Below are 12,660 nucleotides of genomic sequence, written 5' to 3'. Positions count from 1 at the left end.
GTGTGACATCTGGTATGCAACACAAATAGGGAATAGCTTTTAAAACACAAGGTAAAATAACAGAGTTCCTATACTTGCTAAGCCCAGCGTTACAATAATTTCATTAGCAGTAACAAATAAAACAGGCTGATAGAAAACCAATTTATTATCTAAACCACTAATTACCCAGCTTAAATGTATCATGTAGAAGCTGTGCTTGAGGGGGGAAATCAAGTCCATATAATTAACTACAGATTATTAGAGCAATTAGTAACAAAAATCTGGAGGTGCTATAAAATTTTGCTGTATTGTTTTTCTACATGGCCTTTTTGGTTTCTCAATATAAAATAAGGTCACATTTTAATGTATTTATTACACTGATAAAACCCAAATAGATAGATTAGGTAGACAGATGGATGGATAGATAGATAAAGGAGCACACCTGGCCACCATGCAGCAAGGTTCTTATGTACCACTCATCTCTGAGGTCTTATTAGTTCTGTCTATGGCATACTAGTGGCTGCTTGTGCCAAATATCTTTAATGATTAAAATCTGTGAGATGTGATATTAAATTTCTGGCGTAGATGAGTGACTTCCTGACCACTAAAGGAATATCTTAGCATGTTGCAAACCCGCCAAGACCAAACTCAAAGCTCAAAACACATGATCTTATTCTTTTAAGTATGATTTATTGTAAGGTTTATAAATTAGCCCATTTTAGGTATTAAGCACAAGAACAAGAAATATCTTCTTTTCCCCTTCTGAAAAATGATGGAAGTTCCTAGGAGAGCTGTCAACAGATATCTGGACAGAAAATGTGAAGTCAAAAAAAGAAAGCATAAAAGAGCTCTGAAAAAACTTCCAGTAACTCTATAACTGTCCAAACCAGGCATTCAGATTTTGGGTGCAAATCTGTGATAGATAAGAGAGAAGAAAAGGCACAATTGCTTTAAAGGCATAAATGGATGTAGATATGAATGGAAGGTAAGAGATGAAAATGTAATGTGGCCTCAATATGTCATGTGCACAAATGGATTAATCTTAAATACCTCTCTTCCTAGTTACTACCTATTTCTTATGCACATAACCTTTTATCTGGTCTTTTCACTACCTAATCAACCTGCTCAGTTATATTCTTTGGTGTTTAAAAACCACATTGGTTCATTTTGTTTGCAATGCCCATCATGGTTTTAGAAAATGGAGCATTTTGGAATGCTTAGCTTAGTCATCCACTACACCAGGCCCGACTCATGCCTGATTCCACCGGCCTGTTATGACTAAGACTGCGCCATGTCTCCTCACTTGGGATTTGTTTAGCCTGTTGCTCATATTCTGCATCTTCAGATAATGAAGGACAACGATATATGTTCACAGTATGTGATATGTATCTGCTCTACGGGAAAGACTCTGGGTTGGTATTATTGACTTAATCAAACTTTCTCAGAAGATCTGGGTTAATATATTTACTAGATTTTGCTAAACATGCAGTTGTCTGTGTTGCAAATTATTCTTTCACATGTAAAGCTAGTACAAGGTAAAGCCGAGTCCAGACGTGGTCTCTGTGACATCTCCATTAGGCGAGTTATGTCACACCTTGCATAGCACCGCGACTGCAGACTGACCCGCTCCTGCCCGTCCATCCCCCAGCACAAGCAAATTCCCGCATCAATCCATATCCTCTCTCTTTACCCGCTCTGCAGATGCCTGTACTTCACCTGACTGCACAGAACTGCAGAGCAAGATAGGATGAATTGAAAGCAGTGATCAGAGTCACTGTCCTCTCCTTCAAGATTTGGAAAAGTCATTGAGAGCCTGCTTATACTTGAGCGGGTACGGGAAGAGAACACCCACAGATGACAAATGGAGTAAAGGCAGTAAGGGCATGACTTCAGGAGAGGGGAGAAAAAATGGATTCAGAAAAGACCATACGAGGAAACACAAAAAATCAAGAAATGTAAAGTTGGATTTTTGAACATGGCTTACACACCAACCCTTCTTAGAGGCCTTAGGAAAGTACTTCATCCTTACTTCTACAGCTTTGCTGTCTCTAAGAATTGGACAGCACTAAAATAAAAATACCATGTATGCAGACTTAACTTGCCCTCTCATTTAATGCATGTGACAGAGCAATTCCAGAGATAAATCAAGGTTGGCTGATGAAGAAAGCTCTGTAATTTGTGCAAATGACATTTAGATGTCTAGTGAATGAGCGAAAAGACTGCAGGGGGAAAAAAGTGGTCTTGTGCACATGCACAACTGAATTCTAACTTTGTCTGTACCTCAAGCTCCTGTGCATAAGAAAAAAGTCCCCGCTCAAGCCAAACTTCGCAGAGATGATCACAGAGAACATTTCTCTTGCTATTTGGGTGCCAACCTAGGCATTTTTGCAGCAGAACTAAGCACACAGGGCTGTATTTGTAGCCAGTGAGACCATACATAACATGTTATATATAGATCTGACTAAGCTCCGTAACTGAGCCAAAAGCATTGCAAAATGGGGACCCAGATTAAATGGACCATATAAACCTAATCTTATTGTGCCTGGGCTCTGGCTATGTAAAATGGGGATAATGCCACTCTGTCACTGCCAGATGACAGTGGAAACAAATTTACCCATGTTTGTGAAGTGCTTAAATCCTAAACTGTGAGTTTCCTTCCTGACATGGCTGGGAAAGGAAAGTCAGTTATTTCAGGATGTTCTGGTTGATTCTCAGCCCTCCTACCCTGCCAGAAATGCCTTTCTTTTGTGGTTCTTCAGGCCGGCTGCTCAGTGGAGATGGCTGTGGGCTAGAGCTGCTGAAAGGAGCCCCCTGGAGCCAGGATACCCATCCCCATGCTCACTTGCACTCTGCTCCAAAAGCTACCTGAAAAAAGAAGACACCTCTAAGGATTAAAGCCCATTTTCATGACTCTGTATGATGTTCTACATCTGACCACACTCACTTACTTAAAAAGCACCATCATAGGCCAAGAACAGGCTCTCCAGAGACGGTGACATGCTTTGCGTCCCTTCCTTGCACTAATAAGGGAGAGCCCCATTACAGCTGCGACTCGACTAAGTTCCTTTGGTATTCTGAACCTTGCACTGTTGGAAAAACAGTACTGTTCCAACAGGTACACCATTTTTTCCTCAGGTTTTGGACACAAATTACTGATTACAACTCTACTTACATCTGTAACACAGCTGGAACAACTCATCTACTTCTCCATCACACTTCATTTCATCAGACTAATGCCTACATTACTTTAGACATTACTGCTGGAACATGTTCAGAAGAGAGCAACAAAGCTGATGAAGGGTCTAGAGTACAAGTCTTATGAGAAGCAGCTGAGGGAACTGGGGCTGTTCAGCCTGGAGAAAAGGAGGGTGTACAACTGCCTGACAGGAGGGTGTAGTGAAGTGGGTGTTGGTCTCTTCTCCCCAGTAACAAGCAATAGGATGAGAGGAAATGGCCTCAAGTTGCACCAGGGGAGGCTTAGATTGGATATTAGGAAAAATTTCTTCACCAAAAGGGTTGTCAAGCATTGGAACGGGCTGCCCAGGGAAGTGGTCGAGTCACTGTCCCTGGAGGTATTTAAAAGACGTGAGGATGTGGTGCTTAGGGACAAGGCGGACTTGGCAGTGTTAGGTTTTCAGTTGGACTTGATGATCTTAAAGGTCTTTTCAACCTAAACAATGCTATGATTCTATGATACATTTTAAATCCCCTTTACTGAAATTAAGTGAGCTATGGATCTGGAAGCACAGTTCTTCCATCCATTCATTCACTCAGGGTGTCAGCTGGAGCCGAGTGCTCACCATTTTAAAATAGGAAAAAACCTGTGTCCTCAATTGCTCCTGTATTGCCAGCCAGCGCAGTCTCTTTCTGCCTCACCGAGTCCAATCTCCCACCTGGAGAGTTGCACCATGTCATAGGACAAGTTTTTTTCTTCAACTGAAAGGATTTTCATATATTTCGATGAATGGTGATTACATGTATAAGTCTTTAGTGCTGAGTTATTCCTAGCAAATTATAAATTACCAGAGGTTTATCTATCTCTCTCACCATATCTCAGCACCATTTTAATTAGCTAGGCACAGCAATACAGAGACCTATGTGTGGAGTAAGACTCAATGGTACCAAATCCTGACTTTTTTTTTTCTACCAGAACTTTCACAGCCTGTGGCTGTGCAAGGCTGAAAGAAGAGCAGGGGTCCATGGGCTGGGGGACACGACACAGCACACTCCACTCCCCCACAGGCAGAAGTCTGCCTTGCAGGTCCACTCAAAGTAATGCAAGTGACATGGTGACGCATGGTCTGTGGGCCCTATGGCTTCTGCTGGCACTGGAGACATAGCCGCTGGCTTGAGTGTGAACAACATGCCTAGGAGTCTCACTGCACAGTGCTCAGGTCTACAATCTCCAGGAATTTCCCTCATTTCTGCACTTCTCTTAGTCCTTATACTCATGCATTTTATTCCTTCCTCTACACAGATGTGCTGTCCTGCCTCACTCTTCCCATTTCCCACTGTGGTTATTAAAGCCAGCCAGCTGGCCACTCTTCAATCTTCATGTCCCCTGTCATGCTCTTCACTTGTGTGTCGATGAAAGAAGGAGAACAGGATCAGAAAGATCTACCACCAGCAGCTGAAAGCAAACTGAGCGTGGGACCTCTTCTCTCACTTCTTAAAGACGATGCAAGCAAACGCCAATGGTATCCAAAGTACCTGAAGGGCTGGAAAGACTTGGAGCAGTACAAGAAGCGGATTCCAAAAAGGCTGGTGCAAAGACAAGGGGAAGTCAGAACGTCTTCCAGCCTCTCCCAAAGCCATCTCCTCCCATGGGTGGCTTGCAGAAGCATCTGAATATGGCATTTACCAATACATGAACATGCAGCTAAGGCAATCCAAATATGGTTTCCTTAGCAGAAATACTTCACAGAAATGGTGCTATGGGATTTCACTTGTAATGTAACAGATACTAAGAAAAAGCAACATTACTGCAGGGGGTAATGCAACCCAAACTGCTCAACCCCAGGGGTTCCATCACCACTCATTGTCTTTGTTGCTCTTGCCAATACCTTGTCCAGATTCACCAAATCCTAGAGATGGGGGACATAAACCACACATGGTGTTGGTGATGCAGGCTGTGAAAGAGGTGTACGTGGTGGTGCAAGGAATGGGTTACAAGCAGGAAAGGGACAGAGCTGAAGACTTCTTAGTAAAACAGGATTCTTTTCCTATTTCTGCTGCAAACATTTTATACAGCCCTGCACTTATCAAGTAAGTAAGCTTTATTGAGTAAGCTTTTCACAAGTGGTCACTATTTTTACATGATACATTTTCTAAGTATCTAATGTGAGAACTGAAGCCATAGATCTTCATCAATACTGCATTCTAACAAGTGCCTCCTGGTTGTGCTTTCCATACAGAGGTGGCTATAAACAGTACTCTGAAAAACCAGTCCCTAGATGTCTCAAGACAGACACCCAAAATGGATAGCTACTGTTGACAATTTTGGCTTTAATCTTTGTACATCGGTGCTAAGGAGAACACAGCTTAAAAACACCCATTTGGAAACAAACAGTTCTTAATTCATTGCATGCTCTGAACAACACACCCCAAATATGGCATAGGGCCACATCAAATGTGGATAACAAAAAGAAATAATAATCACTCATTCGCTAAATGCAGCAGAGGGCCTGTAGAAAATTTAATAAAGGGCCTCGTAAGGCTGTATTACAATGCCCTAGGTCAAAACTGTACAGGCAGTCTTAATGCCCAAGTTGGCAGAACCCGTCCTGGCCACTCATACCCTCTTTAGATGCAAAGATTATATATGTTAAATATCAACAAATGAACAGTGGGAAGGAGTTGTTTTGGGAGGGAGTATCTCAGTTGCCTGAAATATGTACTTTGTTCCTTTTCCTGGCTGAGGGCATGCAGTTATCACAATGCAGCCTGGTATTTGAAATCCCCCCAATGCCCAGGACCCAAAGCATGTCCCACCAGTTAGGGGGCTACGGCAGCAGCTCAGGCCCAGGTCCTGCCAGCCAAGAGTCATGCAGGTGCTGGGGAAAAATACCTCCCTGCGCTTAGTTAATTCCTGCCATTCGCTTCTGGTCTAAATAAAACATTGAAAACCACATACAGAATGCACAGGGGGGATTTTTTAGAACTATGGTTGAAATCCTAGTCATGCTGGGCAAAACCCTGGCCCTGCTGCAGTCAGGACCATCCACCTGCCAAGAATTTCACCTCTGCTTTTTATTTGTGTTTGTGCATGCATGTTTATCTCTCTGCCTGCCTTTCTCTCCTGCCTGGGGCTTTGTTCATTAAAGTTATTATTTTGCTTTTTTTTTCCAGTTTGTGGGAAGTTCTTTTAAATCCTGTGATGATATCTGTTTCACTTATAGGGTTTTTCCCTCAGGATAAAGAATAATAGTTTGGTTTGTGTCACTGCGAGCCCCTAGCTACCAAAAGTTTATTGCTTGGGTTTTTTTCTAACTTGGAATCTGGCTGTGACAGGTAGAGGTACAGAATATATTCAGGCCATAGGAAAAAGGCTTTGTGGGTGAGTGTTTTCAAGCCCTCTGGTCTTTCTCTGAAATCTCAGATTGTCAACCATGCCATGGCTTGTCAATGAGACAGATGCCCCAACCTTGAAAGTGATGCAGAAATGAGCAAAAAGGAAATAAAAGAATCTAAGCAAGTGACAAATAAGCTACCAACAAGTACCCAACCTCAAGGCAAATGCATACTAACTTACATTATGCTATGTAGATAAAATAAGATTTACTGAATGCTAATTTTTCTCATCAGCATAACAGAGTAGAGAGGCAATGCTAGAAATGGTGACAACCTTTGTGTCTAAGTCTCTACTTCTCTCACAGAGAGCATCCTCTTAAAATTAATGGAAATGTAAATATAAAACATTCACTGCAATAAAAGTCTCCGGAGATAGAGCCTAAGCAGCATGATTACTATGGAAAATGCTTCATAAATCCTAACTTCAATAATCTCTGGTAGCACAAAGGATTAATCTCATTACGACTTTCTAACAGAGCCTTGTTAATTCTCACTTCACTAATCTGCGACCTTGAAAATTCCCTCTCCACATTTCAGTAGAGCGTTAAAAACAGGGAGGTATTCCGGCAAGGGCTACAGGTGACAGAATATGTTCCAAAACACTCACCAGTTTTATCTAAAATACTGTGCCTCACTAAATCAGGTGAAATAACAAGCCTTTCATTAATTATCATCCTGTATTTTTTTTATTTTAGCATTTTAAATCAAATATCGTAATTCATCAATTAATTTATCACCTGGAATTTTTGCAAGGCTGCTCACAGTCAATTATAGGAATAAAAGGGGTTCTACATTATGGGTATTTTTTCTGACATATCTCTGAGACGAAATGTCTAATTTTGGAACTAGTTCCTACTGGCTGTAAGCTTTTCAAACTGCTAGTAACAATAAAAATCTTGAAGTGCATAGAAACATGCACACACATATATATGTAAGTGTATAGAGAGAGAGACACACACATGTTCGAACATACTTGTGGGCATATACCTCCTGGTACCACTAATGTGGCTGCATAGTTTACTGAAGACTTGCACAAACACAGTTCTGCTTATAAGGTAGTTTGGGTAAGAAGGCAAAATGACAGAAGATAAGAAATTCTGCCCAATTTTGTTCAGGGTCAAGAGCTGGCTTTGCCTCTACTGCCCTTGAGTGTATTTTGAAAAACATTGAGAACCCCTCTAAATGTAAATATACCTTAAAAATGATCCTTGTTTTTAACAACACTGGGCAGACAGAAACTTATGTAATATCTAACCAAAAAGGGATTAATTAGGATCTGAGTTGTTAATCATTTCACTACCATAGCTACAAAATCCAGAGAATAAAAGCATTTCTTTGCCATTATGCAACAACCACTGTATTACTGGCTGTGAAATGCAGTAAAATTTTGATGCAGAATGGATTACGGCAGATGACATCATCAGGTGTTCCACATTTAATTCTCTTTCGTTATTAATTTTACATCATCTCTGGCGATAGTACGATCCCATTACTGCAAAATATAGTAATATTTTAACAGTACCCCCCTCCAAAAGGGCTCAAATCGAGATGCATTTCAAAATGCACTCCTGCAGGCTCCTCTCCGTGTGGTTTCCCAGCGAGCACATTGACACATGGGGTACCAGCGTGCCTGGCTGCCTCTCAGATCTTACACGAAGGAGAGAAGAGCAGAGCACAGGGGCAGCTTAGAGCCACAGAAGGACCTTGGTGAAGCTGGCAGCAGTGGTTTGCCCTTTAAAACTGCTGAGCATCACCATGCGCTGGCTTTCTGCACGCCCCTCTCAGAGGAAACACCCCTCATGCCCCCAGGCTGCTTCTATCCATCTCTCAAGTGGAGGAGCCACCATTACCTCTCCCTAACCCTCAGCAGCGGAGCTCTGTCAGTGGGATGTCCATGGGGGAAGCAGGGAAAAGACAGAAAGGTAAGAATTTATCTCAGATCTCAAAACACTGATGTATTTGAGATAGTGGGGTGGCACACCTGGGCTGTACTAGAAACAAGGGCTGTAGGTGCAGAGGCACCAAAGCTGTCCAGCCATCAGGGGGAAGCACGTTACCCTGTATAACTGAACTCTGGCGTGGGGAATCCACTGTTTGTTATAAAATTAAGGAAACAAAAATGTGTCATTTTTCTCCTTGATATGAGTTCTGCAGGGTGTCATTTTTTAGCTCCTGCCTATCCCATGCACTGACAGCACATCTAACAAATACAGAAAGTTGGGACTTTTGAATGTGCATTTCCTATTCCCATGACACTGATACTAATTTCTGGCTATGAAAGAGTGGTGTTGCAAGTCCTTTCCCTCCTCACACACAAGAGCTCTGCCCAGTTCTGTGGTGCAGAAGCAAAAAGCTTCTGTTACTCTGGCCACAGTTTCTCACTTTAATAGTGTAGAAGAGCACGGTATCTTCTGCCCTCAAAGACAAAATTTCTCGAGCACCCATCACTTTGTTACTACAGTCCAAGTTACAAACCTTTGAAAGTCACAGAAGTCTCAGTATATTTTAAATATGTTTTACTTCTCAGCCCATTTAAAAAAAAATACGTGCCAATATTTCATTTTCCTAGAAGCTTTTTCGCGTAATGTTACGCAGTCTGACAAAACTTTAAGAAATTCTAAAATAAGAAGAATGAAAAGGCAATCAAGCTTTATTTTAGAAACAGACAAGCTAGAAAATGAACATACCAACAGCCATCATGTAATCCCAGCGGTCTATGAGGCACATATTGAAGATCAGGTGGTCAGATGTTTGCCCTTGGCCAATGAGTGGAATGTTTCTCTCCAAATTTTGGGTTATTGCAGAAGTCCAGCCAACAAGAAACCAAAAGACTATCAGGAGAATAACAGCCAGCATCCTCATCACTCGCCCACCTGTCATGTATGGAATACGCTGAGCAGTTCGGGACAGGAATACCTTCAAAACCCTGAAAAATTCAGACAGTTGCAGAATTAAAAAGAGCGCTAGCTGTGTCGCAGAAATTAAGACTTTCATTTTATTTCACTATCGGATTATTGAAAAAAATTCTTTCCCCTGGACAGTATGTACAAGAGTGAAATTTGAAACATTATGACTTTCATATGCATTGTATTTAAATGGAACTGATTGTTGCCCAGAGAGTGCTAGACAGCAATAATAGAAAATATTAGCTATGCTTATGCTAGAGACATGCATTCACACGCTGTGTTGTCAAGCTGTTTTGTACCTTCCAGCTCCCCGTGGAAGGCTTCTGTCTTTGGAAAAGGGAAGGTCATTTCCATAAAATAGCAACCACGTGTGTGAAATTTCATTTTGTTTTGATGCTGTCGGTCTGCTCATCCCCAAGCATACTATTTCCAGAGAAAAAAATCAGCACTTCTTGGATATTTTTCCCATTGAGTTTGTTGCTTCTGAGACAATACCTCACTCCTTATAAAATAACTGTGGAAGGCACTTTGCTAATTAAGTGTTTCCTGACTTGTTTAGAGGCAATGACATGCTTTTCAAGCTGGGACAGAACCGTCATACGAAAAGCCACGTCATATGTCGGGCACATATACCATGTAACAGCCATTAAACATACAATACAGCACTCACTTGAAAAATATTTGCACTTACTATTACAATAGATTTACTCCCACCAAGAACTGTTCAAGGAAATATCACCTGCATTTTCTACCCACCACCACCTTCTAAAGCGGGAAAAGGTCCTGCTGGGAGCAGGAGGGCAACCGAAATTTGAGGAAATTGGCTCAGAAAGAGGGAGCAGTTTGACTCTTCACGTAGCACAGAATTATCTCTTTCTGCAGCACGGGATCTGACAGAAGCATCTAACCTTCTCCTGGCGTTTTCCTGTGAGGAAAGGGGGCTGCAAGGGGTGCTCCTGCCTTGACCCTGCCAAGTTACTAAGGCTGGGCAGCAAGGAAAGGTTATCACTGAAGTTTTCATGTACTCAAACCTTTTGAAGTAGATGGGCTGAAGTTTAAAGGCTTTTTTAGAGATTGGGGTGAGGAGCCTTTCAAAGTGAAAAGGCGAGCTTCGGTGATTTTATCCTCAAAACCGTGGTGGTTCCTGATTCCTGAGCAAAAGTGTGTCCAGTGAATGCTCTTGATATCCATGAAGGGACAAATTATCACTGAGGTTTCGGGAACTTCAATTTTTTCGGAAAGTTGAGTTTTTAAATGCCCTTGTCAGCTCTCAAGTCTTCTCAGTGTACCAAGCACTGAGCCACCTCCCAAGCCATTCTATGGCCAGGCCTGCCTTTTCAGAAAAAAAAAAAAAAAATAAAAAAAAAAAATATCACGCTCCAGATTAATATTTATGCTTATGTTTTTCTAAGAGAAGCAGAAGAAACTGGTGCTGCCTCTCAAACAAATAACAGAGTGATGTCTTTTAAGGCAGAAGCACAAAAGCTTTTCCACATCCATAAAAATGAATCATCGTTTGACTACAAACACAGCCTTCCCAGTGTGCATTAGGTGAAGTCAGAGATCTGAATATGTTCAACATTATTCAGCTGTTTCCCTCCCAACTGTTACTCCGCAGGGAGTCACAGTTTTTGATCTTTCCATGTTTGATAGATGTTCTGCTCTCCCTTTACAGATGCTAAGTGTTTTATGTTGGAAGCAGCTTCCCAAAGACTTCAGGCAGGATAGACAGACAACTCCACAGTCGCAAGGCAGGCGACTCCAGCCGCACTGCTCAGCCGTACCACTGCTCTTCCAGGGCAGCACCAGTAAATCCTCATTTTTAGAACGCTAAAAATCAATAAGTGAAGGCTTTCCTCCTCCCTGTTGTGAATGTCAATCAATACTTCACTTCTTTGAAGGGAAGGAAAAGGCACTTTTTTGTAATGCCCTGGAAAACACCATCTTTTCACAGATATAGTCTGCCATTTGAGAAAAATACCACGTTTATGAAGCTTTAAGAATTGCAGAAATCTTACAAACCAGCAGAGAACTACTAGGAACTTTTCTTTTCTTTGTATTTTGGCTCTCCAAAGTAAATTCTTGGTGATTCTACTGCAATCCAATATGTGAGCCTTTTCTGGCTGTAACAAGGCAGGAGGCATTCCATTTTTCCCAGTACTAGCCCACTAACCGCTGACTGTGAGCCAGCTTTCTAAGGCAGGGGGGTGGGCTGCTGTTACATTATTGACCTAAGCACAGTGAAATGTAACATTTTGCAGTACAGCAGTCAACCCCCCTGCAACTTGGATGAAACCACTTTTTTTTTTTCATCTTTTTCACAAAAATAAGTGTCTACCACCACCACCACATCGAACATGTAGGCGTACATGTAACCCAACCTTTACACTTTTTTTTTTTCTGAGAAGCTGTAAGGAAAGCTGGCTAAATACGTAGAGTTGAAAATCTCCTTTCCAGAGGCTGTGACATAAAAGCACTCAATCAGAACATCAGCTCTTCAGTCACAATTCCCTCATCTTCCTGCTGCAGCGAGAATCCAAACCCACATTCCTCACCACCTCAGCGCTAGCAGGGGTGCTCCATCTCCTCTCATCTCCTATGTATTAATGAACATGTATCAAAGCAGAGGCGAGTGCCCAGGAGTCTCCCCTCCCAAGAGCATGCCTAGTCCCCAGGCTGGAAGGTCATTCTCCTTCTGTACCTCTGACTCATATACCATCAAAGTTCACCATAAAAAAAGTTGAGTCACTGCAATATGAGACCAAATTGCCTCAGGAAACACCAGTCTGATGACTGGCACCCTCCAACAGAAAACTGGGGGGTTCTCGATACAAATCCCTGCCCTGATTTCTGGGTAGATTATGCTCAGTCTCCCCCTTTCTGCACTGTTCTCTGTTTATTGGGTTGAAATATCTGTTATACAAATGACAGAGGTTTCTCACAGGGAGGTAAGGAGTGGAGCTGGTGGGCTGCATCTATAGTAGGAAATTAAATATGGTCAGGCTTGTCCCTGGCACTGAAGCCGACCGGCACAGAACAGACATTATCCATACCATTATCCATACCACTACCCTCCAACACAGGGCAGCCGCATGCGAACTGCCCACTGCAATGGCCTGTGCCAAATCCTGAACCACGCTGGGAAACGGCTTGGGAGCATTCAGGTTGGCACTGGCCAAGGGGAGGGCAGGGGACACCCGAACAA

General features: G+C 42.2%; 1 protein-coding gene across 1 annotated transcript in view; it reads right to left on the bottom strand.

Moving 5' to 3' along the window:
• The window catches only part of GPR158 (G protein-coupled receptor 158), a gene marked incomplete at its 5' end in the record, with an annotated part of 205,263 nt that overhangs the window by 11,889 nt on the left and 180,714 nt on the right, over positions 1-12,660 (bottom strand). The window contains one exon of the mRNA XM_009634558.1: positions 9,237-9,475. Within this exon, the coding sequence (XP_009632853.1) occupies positions 9,237-9,475 (239 nt within the window). The remainder of the gene's footprint in view (positions 1-9,236; positions 9,476-12,660) is intronic.

Source organism: Egretta garzetta, unplaced genomic scaffold (genome assembly GCF_000687185.1).
Source record: "Egretta garzetta isolate BGI_Z169 unplaced genomic scaffold, ASM68718v1 scaffold142, whole genome shotgun sequence".
Taxonomy (NCBI): Eukaryota; Metazoa; Chordata; class Aves; order Pelecaniformes; family Ardeidae; genus Egretta; species Egretta garzetta.
Note: the sequence above shows the minus strand (reverse complement) of the source record. Positions and strands in the feature narration are given on the sequence as shown.